At 41.2% G+C, this 20456-nt stretch overlaps 1 protein-coding gene across 6 annotated transcripts in view; it reads left to right on the plus strand.

The window, feature by feature from the left end:
* The window catches only part of KCNIP4 (potassium voltage-gated channel interacting protein 4), a 295289-nt gene extending 275722 nt beyond the window's left edge, over positions 1–19567 (plus strand). For all 6 annotated transcript variants that reach the window (XM_063135277.1, XM_063135278.1, XM_063135279.1 and 3 more), the window contains exons 3-8: positions 2951–3020; positions 6180–6250; positions 14389–14496; positions 15242–15346; positions 16359–16421; positions 18546–19567. In XM_063135277.1, the coding sequence (XP_062991347.1) occupies positions 2951–3020; positions 6180–6250; positions 14389–14496; positions 15242–15346; positions 16359–16421; positions 18546–18593 (465 nt within the window). In that variant the 3' untranslated portion in view covers positions 18594–19567. The remainder of the gene's footprint in view (positions 1–2950; positions 3021–6179; positions 6251–14388; positions 14497–15241; positions 15347–16358; positions 16422–18545) is intronic.
* The last annotated feature ends 889 nt before the right edge of the window (positions 19568–20456 follow it).

Here is a 20456-nt window from a genome sequence, read left to right on the forward strand (position 1 = left end):
CAGAACAAATAGCCTTTCACTGATGTGGGATACCATAAAGGGGTACCTTCATGGACACTTTGGAGGGGGAGCCAAGCCTGCCCCCTGGTGACTCCGTGAGAAGCAGGTTTTGCCCTTCCTTAGATGTATTCCAGATTGCAGCCCAGCCAACACCATTGCTGCGAGTCCTTTTTCTTAGTCACACTAGAATAAAATATGACAAAATGTTAGGAATGGAAACAGAAACTTAGGAAAATTGTGCTGATTTGGCAAAGGGCAATATTTCTGAGCAATGTTTGTGTTGGTTGCTTATTCAGAAAATAAAATTGATATTTTCAGCTCCTTTAGGCAATTTCATTAATGTAGCACCGAATATGCTAATCATCTGCTCTGTAGTCAAAATCCAAGTGGGGTTTTCTGTCTGCAGAATTTGCACAATGAAATTCCAACCCCTATTCTAATCCCATGTATTAGAATAATAAATGAGGGGCTAATAAATGGATACATTTTCTTTTATTCTTACTTATTGTCCTTCCACATAGGTAACTATATGGTTGCTTAAAGAGTTTGCAGTGTAGAGAGGTTGGGTGCCGAAATACTGAATATTTTTGTGGCTTTTGTTTTAAAAGGGGGCTTTTTTGAGCACGTTGCTGCCCTCTAGTGTCTCAGAATTTTGACAAATTTCCAAGAAAAGCAGATTCTACGTCTTAAAGAGATTTTCCACACCTGATCCTGGTTTGCTGGTTTCTTTCAATATATGAGTATGAATGTCTGCTTGCGTAACTGACCACTTGGGTACTTTAAAGGCATTAGAGCAAACTGATCATGTTTCCCCGTGCCAGATAGTACCCAAACAATTAACTGATAAAAGCATGATAAAGCATGCCTTTATTTATTTATTTATTTATTTATTGCATTTGTATACTGCCCCATAGCCGAAGCTCTCTGGGCGGTTCACATAAGATAAAACGCTCCATTGCACCGGGGGTTAACACGCTCCCTACCTTCGCTTCTCCGCCGGTGTTTTCCTTCCTCAGTTACTTCCTCTTTTCAAAAGAGGAGGTACAGAACGAGCACGAGGCCCGTTGAGTCTGCTGTTCTAATGATGCTGCTTCTCCTGCACACAGCAGGAGAGAGCAGCAATTCTGAGTTTTAAAAAATATTCGACTTAATGAGGTTTTTTTTGACATGAAAGGAAGGCCAGAAGGGGTGGGCGCGCGCGGGAGGCAGACATCATGTGAGGGACCTGAGCAAACTCCGTGAGTGCCCAGGAATGAGCTTGCAATAAAATGCTCGTTGGATGGAGCTTTAATATACAGCAGGGGCAGGCAGTGTGATGCCTGCAAGCACATATAGGTGTTCTCAGACACCTTCCTTGGTGCCCACCAAGATAACTTATTTCTCCCTATATACTGGGAATGCTTTAAAGTGAAGCGGGAACCCTCTAGTTGATGCCATCTTAATTTCCCATGAATACCTCTGGACAGATTTCTTGTCCTTTTTGACCAACCATGCCCACTCATTGTAGACATTTTATGGTTGTGCCAAGGACAGTCTCTCAAATTTCCAGCTGTGCCTATGAACCCAAAAGGTTGCCTACCCCTGATATATAGGATTGGATCCAGAGATCCAGTTAATAGAATTCCACTCAAGGAACATCCCACTCATGAAAGTGGGGAAAGTGATTTTTGCTGATTCCCCCGCCCCCTACTCTTCCAGAACACCATAGGAAGCGGCAAAGGAGGGTGCAGAGAGAAGGGGGCATTGGTGAAAATTGCCTCCTTCTCCATTCCATGAGTTGGAACCTCTACAAGATCGCCATCTTATTCATGAAAGGCATATTCTGGATCCAAGCCATTGTAAACTAGATAGTAAACAATAGATACTGCATAATGCATACACAGGCTCACTGGTTGATTGATTTTTAATTGGATATTTTAATGTTTTTATAGGTTTGACTGTATATTGCGATCTTATGTAACCCAGTGATACTTTTGGATTGAAATCACTTACATACATATATATTGCAATTACAGCAAAGTGAGGGTAGGTGGTGTCGCTTCACAGCATGTTATATATATTTTCTAGCCCCCTTTGGGGGGGGGGTGTCAATGGCAGTAGAAATTTGGAATATAAAAGTGTCCGAAATATCCTCATCAACCTTTGTTCCTATATCTCAGTCACCTCAACAGCTATCATATTGTGGTGTGTTCTGCATCTTTCCTGGGCCCTTTGAAAATGGACACACAGGTCAAGGTGGGGTCAAAACTTGAAACATAGACTGGTGCATGCCACATTTCATTCTGAGATCTCAGTTGTGTTACAAAGGATGCTAAATGGGCGGGTTAAACTAATGGACTTACTCTGCTCAGCCAATTATCTTTCTGGTATCTTAGAGCGAGTATATCATATTTTTTCTGAACATTGTAGTCAATAGTACAACTTCTCCTAATGCATAGAATGTGGGGCTGTTCTGGAATATAAAAATGTTGCTAATGATCATCGAAGCCCACTGTGTGCTGCCTGTTCTTTTAAGGCACTACAGGAGATCACCATGGGTTATCGTGTCATGCAAACCTGGCAAGGATGGCTTATGCAACGAAGGTTAAACAACCCTCACATAACCCATGGACTGTTTTAGGGTTGTTTAATCCTTGCATAATCCACCCTCACCAGGCTTGCATGACACGCTAAGCCCATGGTACCCAGCTGCCACAGTGTGAATATTCAAAAGAGTGTTGCAATCCACCACGCAATTGCGGCGATCATGTGAATTGGCCCATCAACTCTGCCAGGAGACAAGGGACCAGGCATCAATTTTCTTTGAGGAAATGGTGCTTCTGCTGGCCGTGGCTCCCTCTTGGCAGGAAAGGTTTTATTTTGTGTGCTACGTTTTTGAAACCATGAATTTCTCATGGACAAATCCTACATGGGCATATTATTCATATGAGTTCTTTGCCTTCTCCATTAGGAATGTCCCAGTGGGATTGTTAATGAAGAGACCTTCAAAGAAATTTACTCCCAGTTCTTCCCACAGGGAGGTGAGTACTCTGTGGATAATTAGTCTTGTTTGCATGCACAACCAATTGCTTGTAATTGCTTTGAAATCTAGCCTAAACAGGTTGTTGTTCTAGTTAATTAAGCCTTTCATACTTCTTAATGGGTGGACAGAAGTACTTTGGGGCTTTAATTAAAGACTGAGCATAACTACTAGCAACAGCTATTTACAAAAGCGCAATCTGCAATTTGTTTCTTTGTGTAGATTTTTAGTCCGGTCCATCCCAAAGGCTCTGGGATAGTAACAACAGGAAATATCAAATTCAGTGACATTTCTCTCTCTTTTCCTAATTAATCCTGAGGCCCGAATGCCACCCCAAGCAGATAGTGGTTTGCAACATTTTGGAAGGCATGGCCCTTGGTCAATCTGCAGTGGAGAAGTGTACTAAAACCAGGGTTCTCCTCAAGCCTGGTATAAAGAGGGTGATGGCCACAGGCCAGCTGGCACGGTGGCTAACAAGCCACGGTGGCTAACAAGCCACTCTGCTTGTACTGGCTGAATTTGCATAATTATCCTTGCCGACAAAGCTTCTCGTGATGTAGAAACCCGGTGAGGGTGGCTTATTGAGGTGGGTCCCAAACCACCCAGACCCCATGGGCTGTTTTAGAGCTGTGGGATGGTTTCTTAGGGAGTCACCCTCCCTAAGTCTGCACAACATGGTAAACTGTGCCAGTGAGCGTAATTATGGAAACCTGTCCGGCACATATAGTGGCTTATTAACCATCCTGGGATTGTGCGAACCAGGCGCTTAGCATGTTCTGGTTGCTGCATTCTGTACCAGCTGCAGTTTCTGAATTGTCTTTAAGGGCAGCTCCATGTAGAGCCCATTACAGGAATCTGATCAGGGCATGTTCCACTGTCCATGAATTTGTCTAAGTTGGTGGCTATCATCACATCATGCACAAAAACATGTGCTGTGATGTGTGTTGGATGGCAGTGTGACTGTGTACACAGAGACGAACAAGAAACAGCCGCGTGTTTCCTGTACCGTGTAGTTCTGCCCATTCTTTCAGTAACATCTGACCTGGCCTTCTTTATGAAATCTGTTGGACTGGATTGGTGAATGTGTGGCCACTGTGAATACGCCAACAGTGAATATTCACTGTTGCCACCTGTCAGAATGTTAATGTGTCATAATAGTTATGATTACTGGCTGCTAAAGACAAACCATGTTTCATTACAAAATCCACCCCCTTTCTCTTCTGATTTATATTCCATATTTAGTGGGAGAGAAATCACGTTAAGTGGCTCTAATTAAAAGCTTAAGGACTTCATCCTCCCTTTAATCACTGTTGTCTTCACAGCCTTGGATGTTTTACTGAATAAAGACTGTGCAAGTCAGGTCTGTTACAGCTGGAAATCTTTATGAGTTTTTACATTGTGTGGGTTAAAAGGTTTGATCATTTCCAGTGGCAGAAATCTGAGAAACAGCATAATATAAAATAGCTTTTAACTCATTTCTAGTTTTTGTTTTTAAATCACCAGGTACAAATAAATAGGGAAGAAGTTATAAGAAACTAATACCATGTAGCCAGCTAGCAAACTATTTCATTCTCTTGCGTATAACATTGTAAAATCAGGAAATCAGGGGCACTATTTAGGAAGAGGGTGAGTCAATCTTTGTCTTTTTTTTTAAAAAAAAATGTGATTATTCCTCAGAGTGTAGCTGTATCTATAGCCAAGTCACATGTTTTCTACATGTTAACAATTGTTTTAGGTATGCATGCCAAAGACACAGATCTCTTGGTTTAAAGCAGATTAACTTTGTTTATTAAAAAATTTGTATTATACAAATATTTGTAAGTATGTGTATTTTACAAATATTTATAATTATTGGTACATCTTTCTATTCTAAAATGGAACTCTCAAGGCACTGAACAACCATTCTAAAAACAATAATCAATAAAGCAACAAACCTTACAACCCAAACAAAAAACCCAAACAAAATTCATCAGTCTTGATAACGTTGGTGTGTTTTTTATGAGGTGTAAAAAACATCTTAATGTACAGTTGCTTGATGGATCGAAATTTAACCTTGAATGTTTGCATGTAGAACTTTTGTGCCTTATTGATTCTTGTCTCTCATAAAATCCTTTCCCTTCCTTCAAATGGTCATAAATATGCCCTACGTATCTTCCATAACACAGTGCATTTTATAAAGTACATTTCTGAACACTTTGAACATTTAAAATGCAGTATTATTACTATTATTATTAGGTACCATTCAGCAGAATCATAGTACTTTTAAGTCTCATTTAATTCAGTGTCAGTCTAAACCATGTGGTTGAGCAACGGTCTTCTTAGAAAGTTGCAGATCTATAAACAATTCTTGTGTAATATTCCAAATCTATGACACCGGTTGGATTGAAGAACAGATTCTGGAGCTTACATAATGACCCTGTACAGATGACATGCTAAGCTACAGTGGTTAAGCATTTTGAGCTAAACACTAAGATTTGGCATATCATGTAAACCATTACTTAGCATGTTGTGTGAACTAGGGTGACCATATGAAAAGGAGGACAGGGCTCCTGTATCTTTAACAGTTGTATAGAAAAGGGAATTTCCTCAGGTGTCATTTGTATGCAGGAAGCACCTGGTGAAATTGTTAGTGATACAGGAGCCCTGTCCTCCCTTCCATATGGTTACCCTATGTGAACCATTCCTAACCATAGTGGCCGCACAACTACAGTTTAAACAGACACACTAACCATTTGCTGCAGAAGGGTTAGAGGCCTAACCATCGCTTAGTATGTTTTCTGAACAGGCCCAGTGTAAAGTTTATGACTTCATGCTCATTTGGGAGAGCAGTGGTTGAGCACCTGCTTTGCCTACAGAAGGTTTGAAGTTCAATCCCAGGTAAGGCATCACCAGGTAAGGATGGGAATGAGTCCTGACTGAAATCCTGGAGAGCCATTGCTGCCAGTCAGTGTTGACAGCACTGAGCTCCCTATTCTCCATAAATAAGAGTAACTGATGTCCAGCTTAGGTCACTTGGTCAGTTTTTGTAAATATTTCATCCAATATTTATTCAAAAAAGAAAAGAATAATTGGTGAGGGTGAAGAAACGTCTAAACTTAATTTAACGATACAGAGTTTTAAAAAACGCAGTTAATATAGCACAACCTTGTTTAAATTGCAGATTCTACAACATATGCACATTTTCTGTTCAATGCATTTGACACAGATCACAACGGATGTGTGAGTTTTGAGGTAAGGCCAACAATTTCTTTCGGTTCTTGTCAACTGTGGTCTAAACACCACCAATGAGTTTTGTGATTACTAGTTGCCATACAAAGAACTCTGTCTATAGGATAATAATGATAATGATTATAATAATTAGAGGCCGAAGTCCTATTGATGTTAATAAAAGAATTAAGCATCTGTTCAAATCTGCCCATTGAAATAAATGGGACTTAAAAGTTTTTTTTTCTTGGGCTGGATCTAGCTCTACGCCAGTTTTCCTACGTATCATTACGTTATCTCAGTATCCTACACAACAGTGCTGTGATGTTGGCCAATATTATCACTCCCATATTATAGATGGACGACCTGAACACCTAACTGCATGTTACAAGTGTAACGAAAGTCCAGTTCGTGAGGAGGTGATTTGGAGCTAATATAAATATGTGTTTGAATTAGTGGATAAGGAACCCATGTTGGCCAGTATACTGCCTCTGATACTGAAGTAGCCATCTGGACTAGTAGCCATTGATAGCCTTATCCTAAACGAATTTGTCTAACTCCCTTATAAAGCCAACCCAACTGGTGGCCATCCCTGTGTTTTGTTGTGCCAAATTCCATAGTTTAACTATGAGCTTTATGAAGTCCTTCCTTTTGCTTATCCGGAATCTCCCACCAACCAGCATCACGGGATGACCCTGGGTTCTAGAATTATGAGAGAGAGAGAGAGAGAGAGAGAGAGAGAGAGATATGTCTCCCTATCCACTTTCTCATGCTGTGCATAATTTTGTACACCTCTATCATGTCTCTCCTTACCCTCTTTTTTTCCAAGCTAAACAATTGCAGCTGTTGTAACCTTCTCTCATAGGGGAGATGCTCCAGCCCCTTGATCATTTTAGTTGTCCTTTTCTGCACTTTTTCCAGCTCCATAATATCCTTTTTTAGGTGTGGTGAAGTTCTGAAGCCTCCACCCCGCCCCCTCCTGTGCGTGCGCGCCCACTCCTGGCTTTGAAGCCAGGACGCTGGCGGGGCGGAGGCTTTGAAGCGGCGCGCCCGGAAGTGGCTTCCTGGCGCGCCGTACTGAAGCCTTCGCCCTGTGCCCACTCCTGGCTTCGAAGCCAGGTCGCTGGGGTTGGGGGGCGGCGGCTTTGGAACAGCGTGCCTGGAAGCCGCTCTAGGAGAGCAGCTTCCGGGTGTGCTGTTCGGCACCCTTGTTTGCTTGGCGCTCTAGGCTGCTGCCTGAGTTGCCTCTATGGCAGCGCTGGCCCTGGGGATGACAGTTTCATTGAGCCCCCCCCCACACACACACAACCCCAAGATCTCTTTCTTGCTCAGCCACTACTAGCTCAGATCCCACCAGCTTATACTAGAAGTTGGGATTTTATTTTATTTTTACTTTATTTTATTTACAATATTTATATACTGCTCATCATTCAGGAATCTCAGCACTGTGGACAAACTGAATAAAAGAACAAAAACATAATAAAAACACAATTAAAAATACGTTTTTAAAAGAACAAAAGTGCAATAAAAACACATCTGGTCATTAGGGGAAGGCCCAATGTTCATCATTTTATACTGACATTGAACTGCATTTGCCATTTTGATGCTCCTTCTCCCAGTTTGAAAAGATCCTTTGGAGCTTGTTGCAGCCCTTTTGTTTTAATTTGGTATTATCGGCAAACTTGGCCACTTCACTGCCCATTCCTAATTCCAGATAATTTATGAATAAGTTGAAAAGCATCAGTCCCAATACAGATCCCTGTGGGAACTCGCTGTTTATTTCCCTCCATTGGGAGAATTTACCATTTATTGCTACTCTCTGCTTTCTGTTCTTTAACCAGTTACTGATTTGTAAGAGGACCTCTCCTCTTATTCCATGACTACTAAGTTTGGTAAGTTTTTGGTGACGGACTTTGCCAAAAGCCTTTTGGAAGTCCAAGTAAATAATATCCACTGAACCACCCCTGTCCACGTGTATATTGACATTCTCAAAGAACTCTGAAAGGTTAGTGAGACAGGATTTACCTTTGCAAAAGCCATGTTGATTCTTTTTCAGCAGTGCTTGCCGTTCTATATACTTATTAATTTTATCTTTAATAATGCTTTCAATTCATTTAACCAGAAAAGTTGTTAAACTAACCAGCCTGTAATTTTCTGGATCTTTCCTGGGTCTTTTAAAAATTGGTGTTACATTGGCCATCCTCCAGTCCTCTGGTACAGAGGCTGAACTTAGGGAAATGTTGCATATTTTTCTTAGAAGGACTGCAATTTCATAATTGAGTTCTTTGAGAACTCTAGGATGGACACCATCTGGGCCTGGTGATTTATTTGCTTTCAATTTGTCAAGAAGGTTGAGAACTTCATCTTTTGTCACTACTATTTGCCTCAGTTCCTCAGACTCCCTGAAAACATCAGTTCAGGCACAGGCATCTGTCCTGTATCTTCTGCAGTGAGCACCGATGCAAAGAATTCATTCAGCTTCTCTGCAATCTCTCTGTCTTCCTTAACTCCATTGTCATCTAGTGGTCCAACTGTCTCCAAAGCTGATTTCTCGCTTCTGATATATTTAAAGAATTCTTTATTATTGGCCTTGATATTGTTAGCAATATGCTCTTCAGAATGCTTTTTTGCATCTTTTATTGTCTGCTTACATCTCCTTTGTGCAAGCTTGTGCTTCCTTTTGTTTTCCTTATTCGGGCAAGACTTCCATTTTCTGAAGGAAGTCTTCTGTTCTCTAATAGTATCCCAGAATACATCTCTTCCTACCAGACATAGTTTTGAACCCCATGTTGAATCTGCTAGATGCATAGACAATGTGCCTCGGATGTTAAGACAGGCAGCTTTACTACTAGCACCAAGAAAATGGGAAGGGATCATCTCTGTGGTTGACACAATGACAGAAAATGGCACCAATGATGTGTGTCATGTAACTGTTTTGCCTGTCCAACTCATGCAGTTGTGACATGTAGTTATTTTGGATAGGCCATTTGGGTAGCATGTGCCATAATTGCAAGGTTTATTGTTATTAGTAGTAATTCACAACTCATGCTTACTGCACTCTTATTCTTGTGCTATGTATTGCGTTAACGGCCCAATAAGTTTTTCATGTTTAAATAACTGAGGGGTCAGATAGATCCCATATCATGTGTTTTTGTCCTTTACAGGGTGTGGCATTGTTGACCCTGACAACTTATGTGCAACTATGTTGTTTTCTAAAAGTAAAAAAGGAATGGTCTCAGTAAAGGCATGCTTTTTCTTTTCTTTTTTCACTTACAAATGGTGTCATGCTTAAAGACTTCACACAGTATTTTATTTGTGTGGCTTTCTTGGGGTATATATAAGCCCAATACCAGATTGGTAGCATCATGTTTTCGATCAATAAAGGGTAATAATTGTGTAAATAAGTCTGTAATGAATCAAAACTAGACTTTTTGCTGCATAAAACAGGGGTAGTTCCTGCCAGAAATAATGACCCATCTCAGAATTTTAAAACTTTTGGTGGCAATATGGTGATAAACCCCTTAAGTCTGTGATCCGAAGCTCAGTCACCTACACGTAAGCCGTTTTGACATCAGTGGAATGTTCTTCTCTGGATAAACATTCCTAGGATCAGAGATAAATCTGCTGTGTCGCTGGGGTGGAAAAATAATTTCTGCCTATTTGCTTCGGATGACACAATTATATTGTGCTGAACTGATAGAAAAATAGGTGTTAAACCTCTTTATATCAATAGAGTCATAATTGTTTAGCTGTTTGAGGTGTTGCTTGCAGATTCTTTTCATTTGGAACAAATTTCTATGGAACATATTGCTGGGTTTATACTGGAAGACCTATTTGATCGCAGTCAATTCCCAGGCCTATCCCTGGCTGTGTGTAAGTGGAGTCTCATGTCAAAACAGCTTTGGGGAAGCTTGGAGTGTTACCAACCAGGAGAAAGATTGAGGCCTTCATTTGCACCTTTGGCATTTTTGCCTCTTTTTCTTTCCAAGGTCGGAAGCAGCTCAGACAGAGGGTGGTGGCACCAGAGCTTCAAAATGAATCCTCTTAATCTCTCCTATGTCATTTTGCTGATTTCCCACGTCGGGAGCAAAATCTAAGGAAGTGGGCAGTTTGTCATCTTTTTCTTATAGCTTAAACTTTTGTTTTGTTTTGCTGCTTGTAAGCGAAGTTGTGTAGAGAGCAAGAGATTCCAGAAAGAATATGAATCTGAAAAAGAAAATAAAGGAACACACACAGAGCTATTTTTAGATGTAATCTTATTAGTGTGCCAGCCTAGGGCATAACAACCATGTACCTGTGCTTTTCTTTCCTATCACAACAAAACAGCCACATGATAAGTAGCAAAACTTTGTTGAGCATTAAGCCGTTATTGCATTATAACTACAATGTATAGATGCATCCTAAGGCCTTTGACATTTCAGTTTATGTATTTCTCCAAAAACCTTTGCTCTGTTTTTTTATTAAAAGTGAAAATAATTTTCTGAATATAGCCTGTAAAAGAGTAGTCAGCTGAAGAAAGTATATAAATACTATTTAAATAGAATGTGGAATGGCCATAGGAGGAGGATTTTGTATGTGTTGAATTTCCAATTCTGTCAATGTTGTCCACTCCATTTGTGTAGTTTGTGAGGCTTGCATGATCTGTGTGAGGGATATAAGGCAAGTCACAGATAAGGATAATGGGCATGATCCAACCAAAGTTAAGCACTTTCAATTTCCACTGCTTTTAAAGAGAATTATTTAAGTGCATGCCTGATTCCTCAGTTGAAATCAGTGAGATTGAAAAGTGCTTAATGCTGGTTGGATCATGGCTGATATTTTTATCTATTTATTAAGCTATGTCTTGTTCTAATTTAGGAAGTTCAGAGCTGCTTACCAGAGCATGCTCAGGACCACACCCACTTAGCTTCAACAGTGCTATAGGACTGAATCCAGATTTACGCGGGTTGAACTGCGTTAGTGGGAGTGGTCTTCTCCCCTTCCTTCCCATGGCAGCCCCTTCAAATGCTACACAGAGAGTGAAGAGACCTTGCTGAAGTGAGCTGTGGGGTGGCATAGGAAGCCCGGATCCCCCAAAATTAGGTGTGTGTGGGGGGTTCTATGAGTGGAGGCTCACAGAAGGCAATTCCTGGACCCTGCCCCAAAGTATTGGGTGCTCCCAGTCATTGTTTGTGGTTACGGCGTCCGTCTAAACAAGATATTAAAGAGTGTAAAGCATAGATACAATACCGTAACATTGAAATCAGTGGGGTGTAATCAACGTCACATAATCCGGGCACAATTCAGTTCTTTTAATTATCATTGATTTCAGTAGAAGACTAAAGGATGTGTTTAAACCCTTCATCACTATAAAAAATGACCATACCTTTCTAGTATCAGGACAAATGTATCCAAGAAAGCCATGCAAATAAAAAGCCTGGTGGAAATTATTAAGTGTGACACCATGCACAAGTGGAAAAAAATCATGCCTTTATTGAGACCCTTGCATTTTGCAGCAAAACAATGTAATTTCACATTACTCATCAAAAGCAATAATCCCTGACAAAATAAGGTACAGAAGCCTTCCCAAATGGTATATAGGGTCCGATTGCAGTTTTTTAAAAAAATTAAATTAACATAATTTAATGTAACTTGTTGCACAAGAATAGCACTGCAGTTATGGTTAATTGACAACTTCCTGGGTTATTGCTGCGTGTCAATGAGGAAGGGGCTGTGCAAGGAGAGAGCGGGCAGGTAAAAGGCTTGTGTATATCCTGGCTTATTCAGGTGAGATATGATCATCCAGATCAGGCTATGTAACTTCCTGTTACTCATCCTAACCAATTTTTGCTGCTTTACCAACAGATTAGTCTTCTTTTCTCTCTTCCTATAAGATCTTCAGACCAAACTTGTTGGTGCATGAATGCATTTCACAAATCAGTTTTTACAGCTTAAATAGCAGCTGTTTGGATCAGAACTGTGGGGAGCGCAGTTTCCTCCTGCTGTAGTTCCAATAAAAAATTGCCCCCAACCTTCTATTTCCCAACTTCTCTCTTAGGGTGAGCAGCAGCTTATGTGTCTGTGTTTGTGCAGGAAATCATTACAATTGCAGCATGGGGGAAAGGTTTCAAAACCTGCCTCCCTCCACATCACAGTCTGAGATTGGATAGTTGCTCTTTTAGTGTTAAAAAAAAAAACCAGATACATGAAATCCATTCACTCATTTCCCGTTTTGGCTGATTTGGATAGTTTATCACTCGGAAAAATCCCCAAGAAAGACAGAGGCTGAAATCCAAAGAGTGGCTGAGCTGCTAGCCACGTGGAATCATTGCAGTTAAATCACAAACTGTGTTTGACTGGCTGCCTAGTTCTGAAAGTGGTTACCCGTTTGTCATGGAGGGAGCGGGGGGTGGGGGTGGGGGCTGCTGAGAAAAATAACACTTCCCGTTCCTTCCCTTGAATACTATTATGTTTTCCTATTAGTGAGCTTAAGGATGTCAGAAGTTCATGGCCAACTCCTAAAACTATTAACTGCAATCATTGTTTTGACAAGGACTTGGGGATGAGTCCAACTTTGTCCTTGCGCTTGTGATACTGCTGAGGGAATGGGATTTCCCAATCCTCACCTTCTGCATGCAGACACCCCCCCTCCCCCAGCACACCATCTAAATCTGCTCTGGAGGTTGGGAGACCCTCTAGAAATTTGGAAAGTGCACTGGGGATGTCTGGGGGGGGGGAGAGAGAAGCAAAAGTCCGATTCCTCCAGCAGTATCTGTTCCATCGTTGTAACATCAAAGTTGGATCCAACCCACAGAGTATAAATTTCCTCTAGAATAAGGAGCTGGAGGGCAGAGTAGGAAGTTTCTTACTTTGAATTCTTGTCCTTTGTATCTCCTGGAGGGAATTCAAGAACTTTCAGGGATACCATTTTCCCAGAGCAGCAGGAGGGGGATCCGATCTCATAATCTTTTCCTGGGGAAGGTCTACCTTATCCTCCCAAACTGGCCCTGCTAGTGGAAGCGTAGCAGAGTTTTTGATGAGTTCCATTGTGTGAACCTTTTTCCATCTTCAAAAAAAAGGTTGGTTTGATGTTCTCCTTCCTCCTGAACAGCAAGTCGGCAAATGAATTCTGGAGAAAGAGGCAGCAAGGTGGTGAGGGTTCCTTCTGGCTGCTGTCAGGGCTCCCTCCAGGGAGTGAACACTCCCCATTGGCTTGTACCTCGGCACGGTGGAAGCCTAGAGCGGCAGACACACGGCAGCTGGTCTTCCCAAGGTCCTGGGAGCTACAGAAGCTGCTGCTTTTCTGTTATGCCTCCAATTGCCAGAATCATATTTTTTCCACCTTCCCGAATTTGCACAAATGTGCATAACCTTTCCCCCCTCCCCCCATGTGCATTTTCATACTTTAGCCTATGGGTGCAATGTACATTTTTGATGTTCTTTTAGTTTACATATTTTTCTGACTAAATTTGTGTTAAAGTTAAAAAAATAAAAAAAAGGGTCCTTAAGTCCATGGAATCTGTGCAACTTGGGAAATGCCTGTCTGCTGGTGAATCTGCCGGTCATTTGATCCCATCCACGATACTTGTCCACAGAATCCAGATCTATATGAAATTTAGAATACGCACAGATGATCCCAAAGGTGGATGTTAAATACATCCCTACATATATAAAGTCTGCAAAAGAACTGTCGACCCACTTTAATTGGGCTCTGGAATTAACTTCTGTTTGCTGTAAGATATGAGATATATAAGTTCCCAGTAACTCACTCATCACTTTTATCCCTCCTAGGATGGAACTTTATTACTAAACTATATTGCTAAATTAATTAACTTGTATATTGCTAATGCAAAAGTGCCAAAGACAACTACCATCTCATACAAAATCAGATTTCAACATAATTAAATGTATGCTTAGCTATAAAACTAGCTAATTTTGCTACTTGCAAGAGAGTTTTTCCATGCAAGGGAGAAGGCACAGCCACCAATGGCCCTGTTCAGAAGTCACCTTAAACCACTACGGTGGTTAAGGCTTTTTTTGTTAACAAAAGAGCCTTCACCACCATCACTGAACAGGACAATTCTGTTTGAGGAATAGGGTTTCACATGACAGCCGTATGAACTGGTTTTTGTAGTATTGTTATGTCAGTTTAAAAAAAATATTAAATCCACTTTTCTTTCTTTTAGGATTTTGTAATGGGCCTTTCAATTTTGCTCCGGGGCACAGTGCAGGAAAAACTCAACTGGGCTTTTAATTTATATGATATAAATAAGGACGGCTATATCACTAAAGAGGTAAGGAGTCCATTTCACTCTTTTAACTTGAAAGCTCTTGGCTTGGACCCAGGACCTGCCTCCAGAAGGAGGCTGCTCATGGAAGGTGTCTCTGCCCAGTTTTCGGGGGATCCCCCCTCCCTCCCCACATCAAAGCTCACCCGTTTCACCAGAGTTCCCTGATTCTGTGTGCAGCATTTTCAGGGGATTGGATGGATTGATGTGGGAGAAAAGACCACTTCCATCAGCCCAATTGTACATGACTTGTGTGTTTAAAAAAATATGTCAAATGTCCAAATTTGAATATACTGATATTTTGCACCAAGTTTAAAACAATTAGCAGTTTATCAGAATGTCACATATACATAATTACAACAATGACTTTCAAATCAAAAGGCTGTACAAATACACAATACCTAAGTCCCAAACGCATCTCGACCAAACTGGTCCTCTTCAGTGGGAAAATATAAACAGTCCTTACTAAAATAATGTTTTCATGATGTTAAACTTCCTACATGGAACTCGTAAAACAAAATACACAAACTTGGAATAATATCTCTCACCCAAATAATCGGATAAATGTAATCCAATAAAAAAACAATTTACCAGTATTATCTATACAAACTCTGTAATCCTCGTCATGCAGCTGGTAGCTGAAAAAAGGGATAAATAACATTCCCTCCTACATTTTGAAACATGTAGAGAAATAAAACAACCTTGTATTATTAATCTCACAGGTAAAAAACTTTTGTTTTTCTCCCACCAGGAAATGCTGGATATTATGAAAGCTATATATGATATGATGGGGAAATGTACTTATCCTGTTCTTAAAGATGATGCTCCAAAACAACATGTGGAAACCTTTTTCCAGGTAGGATTCATCCACTCATAGTAGGAAAAAATGCTGGTCTTAGGAACATCACATTGGTGATTTTTATTGCTAGGGTAAAGAGATTGGCTGTTTCCTTTACTGAGCAATCATATTTACCCCTTCCTGCCCGTTTCTTTTTTTGCCTTACCTGTATTGGGGGGCTTTCATCTACTTGGATTAGATGTTTTGAGACTTATAAAACCCTGCAATTGTCAAAGGAAATATGAGCTTTGGCTATGGGGCGGTATATAAATGTAATAAATAAATAAATAAATATGATAGCTAATGATCTTGTAGTGACTGAACAATGTGCAGGGTCCCTGGCCTGCGAGTTCACGGAGTGCTGCCTGGCTGGCCCTGTTCCAGCACAGCCCGGATGGTTGAGTGCTTGGGCAATATGTGCACTAATGGCACGCTGGGGAAATTGCACACTTTACGGAGGCCCCGGAAAGCGCACTTTGCCTCCCTCCCCCCCATTCCATGCCTATCATGGCCTCAAAGCCCTCCGAGGGCCTTTGAGGCCATGACTGGCGTGGCTGGGGAGGGGAATGCAATTGCCCCAACCTTGGGGAAATCGTGTTTCCCCCCACCACCATCAATGTTATTAGGGCCTTTAAGGCCCCCATCGGCCAGGCAGGAGGGAGGGGAAATGCAACTTCTCCAAGGTAGGGAAAATTGTATATTTCTCCCCTCTGCATTAATGGTGGCCGCCATTAACACAGCAGGGGGAAAGGAGGACAAAGGGTGCGTGCAGGTCAGGGTGGAAGTAAGTGCTGCTCAGACCTGCAGTCCCCTTTGTCCTACAGGAGCCATTGGGTGAAAATCCACCCAGTGCAGATGTTGGGGCCTGGGAGGCAGAGATTTTTGCCCCATTGCTACAACCTTGCAAGCAGCTTCTTTGGGTTGGCGTTATGCTGCAATTTTCACACAGTCTTCGTTTCAAACAGTAATGAAAAAAGGCAGTCTTTACAAGAGGATGACATCACTTAACCAAAAATTTCTTCTTTGACAGAAAATGGACAAGAATAAGGATGGTGTAGTTACCATAGATGAATTCATTGAAAGCTGCCAAAAAGTGAGTAACTGATTTTATTTATTTATTAAACTTATATACTGCTCCCATAGCCAGGGCTCTCTGGGCGGTTTACAGAAATTCTAAAATTGAGGTAAAAACAAGTTTAAAATTTAAAACTCTAAAACACAGAACATACACACATAAAGCATTAAAAATGATTAAAAACTAAATTACATGTGGGTAATTAGGATGTGCTGCCATATGCCTGGGCAAAGAGGAAAGTCTTAACCTGGCGCCGGAAGGATAGCAGCATTGGCGCCAGGCGAGCCTCATCAGGGAGATCATTCCACAGTCTGGGGGCCACCACCGAAAAGGCCCTATCCCTTGTTGCCACACTCTGAGCCTCTCTCAGAGTAGGCACCCGGAGGAGGACCTTAGATGTTGAACGTAGTGGCCGGGTATATTCACATCGGGAGAGGCGTTCCGTCAGGTATTGTGGTCCCAAGCCGTGTAAGGCTTTATAGGTCAAAACCAGCACCTTGAATTGGGCTCGGAAACATACAGGCAGCCAGTGCAAGCGGACCAGAGCAGGTGTTATATGGTTGAACCTTCTGGTTCCCGAAATCAATCTGGCTGCTGCATTTTGCATGAGCTGCAGCTTCCGAACTGTCTTCAAAGGCAGCCCTATGTAGAGCGCATTGCAGTAATCTAAGTTGGAGGTTACTAACTTGGAGGTTGTGAGCCATGGGGAAGTGAAAAGTCGATTACGAAACTGATGTGTTAAAACTTTGCACATACAATATTTCATAAATTCCTGCTGTACTTTAAAAACACATTTATTACTGCATAGATTAATACAGTGGGAGGGGACTTGTCGGCCATCTAGTCTAACCTGCTGCAAGAACGTGTCAAGCTTGAAAGAGCCCAGCATTTCCCCAGGGCAGCCTCAAAAGTAAATCCAACTGAGCTGAATAATAGCTACCAGTTAAGCATGCGTAGAATTGCAACCTAGGGGTTCACAACTGCACAGCATAGCCAAATTTAATACCCATAGCACCGCTCCTGACATTCCTCACAAAGTTTTCTCCAGAAATTATTTGCAATAGATTGTAAGCAAATACTATTGGCAGAAGTCTATGCAATGACCGCAGTTTTCAAACGTGTCACTAACAGAGCAAAGTTACATATATTTATTCAGAATTAAGTCCCATTATGACACATTCCTGGAGGAGAAGGCTCTCAATGGCTACTAGTCCGGATGGGTAGGTGCTACGTCTAGTATCAGAGGCAATAAATCTATGTGCACCAGTTGCTGGGGAACATGAGCGGGAGGGTCCTGTTTGGGGATTCCCAGTTGACAGCTGGTTAGCCACTTTGCAAACAGAATGCTGGACTAAATGGCCCCTTGGACTGATCCAGCATGGGTCGTCTTATGTTTGTATGTCTCCCTGGTAAGTATATATAAGATTGCAGCTTAAACATCTCTAAACTTACATGCTTTCCCCTGCTTGCCACTTTTCCTCGTCAGACTGCGAGGCAGAAATGTGTCCATCCACTTTGCCCTACCCCATTTGCAGGTGACTGAAGATAAAGGTCAGCTGCCATCCGTTATAGTCTACTTTCAAATTCACAAAAATAATGGAAAATATTTAAATGAACCCAACAGCACCTTCCCTTTACACAATAATTTGTATAATTGTATTGCTGGTACTGCTGCTCCATTGATTCATACATATTAATACTGTTTTTGTTCCTATCACTAAGTTCTATGTGTTAATTGCAAGTGTAGCAAAGGATATTTTGTTTTGTTTTTCTGAAATAAGTCACTCCAGTAAATAAATAGGCTATGCACTGGGGGAACAAAGTGGCTTTTAAATGAAGAGGGGAGTTGCACCATCAGAAGACGTGCATCTTTTTGGATGCTGCTATGGGGACAGATAAACCTAATGGTCAGAGACAAAATAATTAAAAATCCTACTCAGAACACCCTCAGCCCTTGGGCACACCTAAAGGATCACAATCCAAATTTCAGCTGCGTATGAATACATTTTTAAGGTATGGTTTTCACCCCAATAAAGAGAAATTATTGTTTGCATAAAATAACTATAGACATTTCTGACTTATTTTCACTTTCAGCTTTCAATTCTCTTCCTCATATAATGAGATGATGTGTTTTTCCTACAGGATGAAAACATAATGCGTTCCATGCAACTCTTTGAAAATGTGATTTAACCTCATGCAGTTCTCTCTTCAATTAATGGACAATATGAACAATTCTGCAGCAACAAATCCATAAAGCTGTTGCCACTTTTACCATAAAACAGGATTGCTCAGCTTTACACTGAGATGTGTATAATGCAAATAAGCTTTGTTTAATTAAAGCCTTCCTACTGAGACTGTATTTTTCCACTAGTTCAGGTAAAACAGTCCTGTTCAACAATGCTCTTGTAGTTGTTCTGAAAGCCTCATTTGATTCAGAGATCAATCCAAAGAAAACAACAAAAATGAATACTGCATTATTGCCATCCCAACCTTGAAAGAAGAGGTCCTGGAGAGATGGAAAAGGGCAGGATATGTAACTAATTTTTATTAAATAGTTTCTAGAATATAAAACTGTGATTTCATGCCCCCTTTTTGTATTAACGCCATTTTACACTATTCTCAGTGATAGGTCATTACAGCCAATTATACTTTGAGTACAACTGACTATCCTATGCATAGCTGGGATTTCTACGGGGAAGAGTACGGCTCTGTTCCAAGTCCCCTCACCACACACAAGACATCACACCAGCCCATTACTGAAAACAGGAAGCCTGAATGCATCTAAGCTGCCTCTCTGGAACTAGTGGTCCTTGACTGAGGGGAGCAGCTGGGCAAACATATAGGAGGCATCTACAGGTCCTCTGCTACCCATAATGACATGAGACACTGCGGATTTGTCAAATATGCACATGTGTGCGCATAACTGTCATGGGGCAGAGGGAGAACCAGAGGCCATTATACTATACAGAGATCCTGGTCATGTGGGGAAGAATTGTGCTCTCAGTATCTTGATGCAGTGACCGGCAATTTATTTATTTTTAAATTCCATGATCTACTCATTTTATAGAAAAAGTTCTTTTTATAGTATAAAGTTTAAATGAATGAATGAATTAATAGTTGCCTATGGCAAACAGCTTCTGTCCTCGACTACCAGTTGAATTAAAATGCAGCCAGAAATTTACATAACGTTTTATGCCCCTAAATAAAGGACATAAATTAGTTTACTCGTACTAGATCTTTAGTTGAATAAAGCGAGAGTGAATTTAATTACTGCGTTCTGAGTACAGGTTTGGCCAGCTAATTCGTGCGGAAGGAGAGAATGCTCTGGAAGGTTCCAGGATTCACTGCTCAGGAAACATAGCTGTATATGGCCATGCCTGGTGACAGACACCCGTGTCAAAGGATGTGTTTCCCTGTTGCATACTCAGAGTAGCGAGGGAACTAAAGTTTATTAACACGGCTATTTAGAAGCAATGGATTACAATAGTGGAGAAGGTGCAAGTCCTTTCTTTAATGGCCATGATCCATTGCGATTGTATATAACGAGATGGAAGGCTGTATAATGCAAAGGAAGCTGGCAGACCAAGGGAAGAGTGAAAAATTAAGGGAGCATTTGTTTGTGTGTGGCTTATTCACATGCACGCAACACACATAAGTAGCAGGATCAATGAGGCCTTTGGAAGTGACCGGGGAGGAAATGCACGGGCCAAGAGGGGAGAGGGGAGCAGTATAGGCTGGCCCAGTCACTACCTTTCTCCCTGGGCTCCAACGCATTGAGGATGGATCGTAACTTATAAGAAGTCATGTTTGCCCCAGCATCGTCACACAGATCATTATTAAATTACTGTCTGTCCAGAAGCCTATAACTACTGGTACAAGACATATGACAACCTCAATTATGACATTTCTTCACAAAGGATCTGAAGAGCTTAAAGATGTACGAAGAAGAATGCTGCAAATTATTTTTGCAAAAATAAAGCAGGCATCTATTCTGGTGTAGAGATGGAAGAGGAAAGCATGTTAAAGGCTGCTCTGCTATCACCAGTGTAGGAA

The sequence above is a fragment of the Elgaria multicarinata genome, chromosome 10, assembly GCF_023053635.1.
Source record: "Elgaria multicarinata webbii isolate HBS135686 ecotype San Diego chromosome 10, rElgMul1.1.pri, whole genome shotgun sequence".
NCBI classification, from domain to species: Eukaryota; Metazoa; Chordata; class Lepidosauria; order Squamata; family Anguidae; genus Elgaria; species Elgaria multicarinata.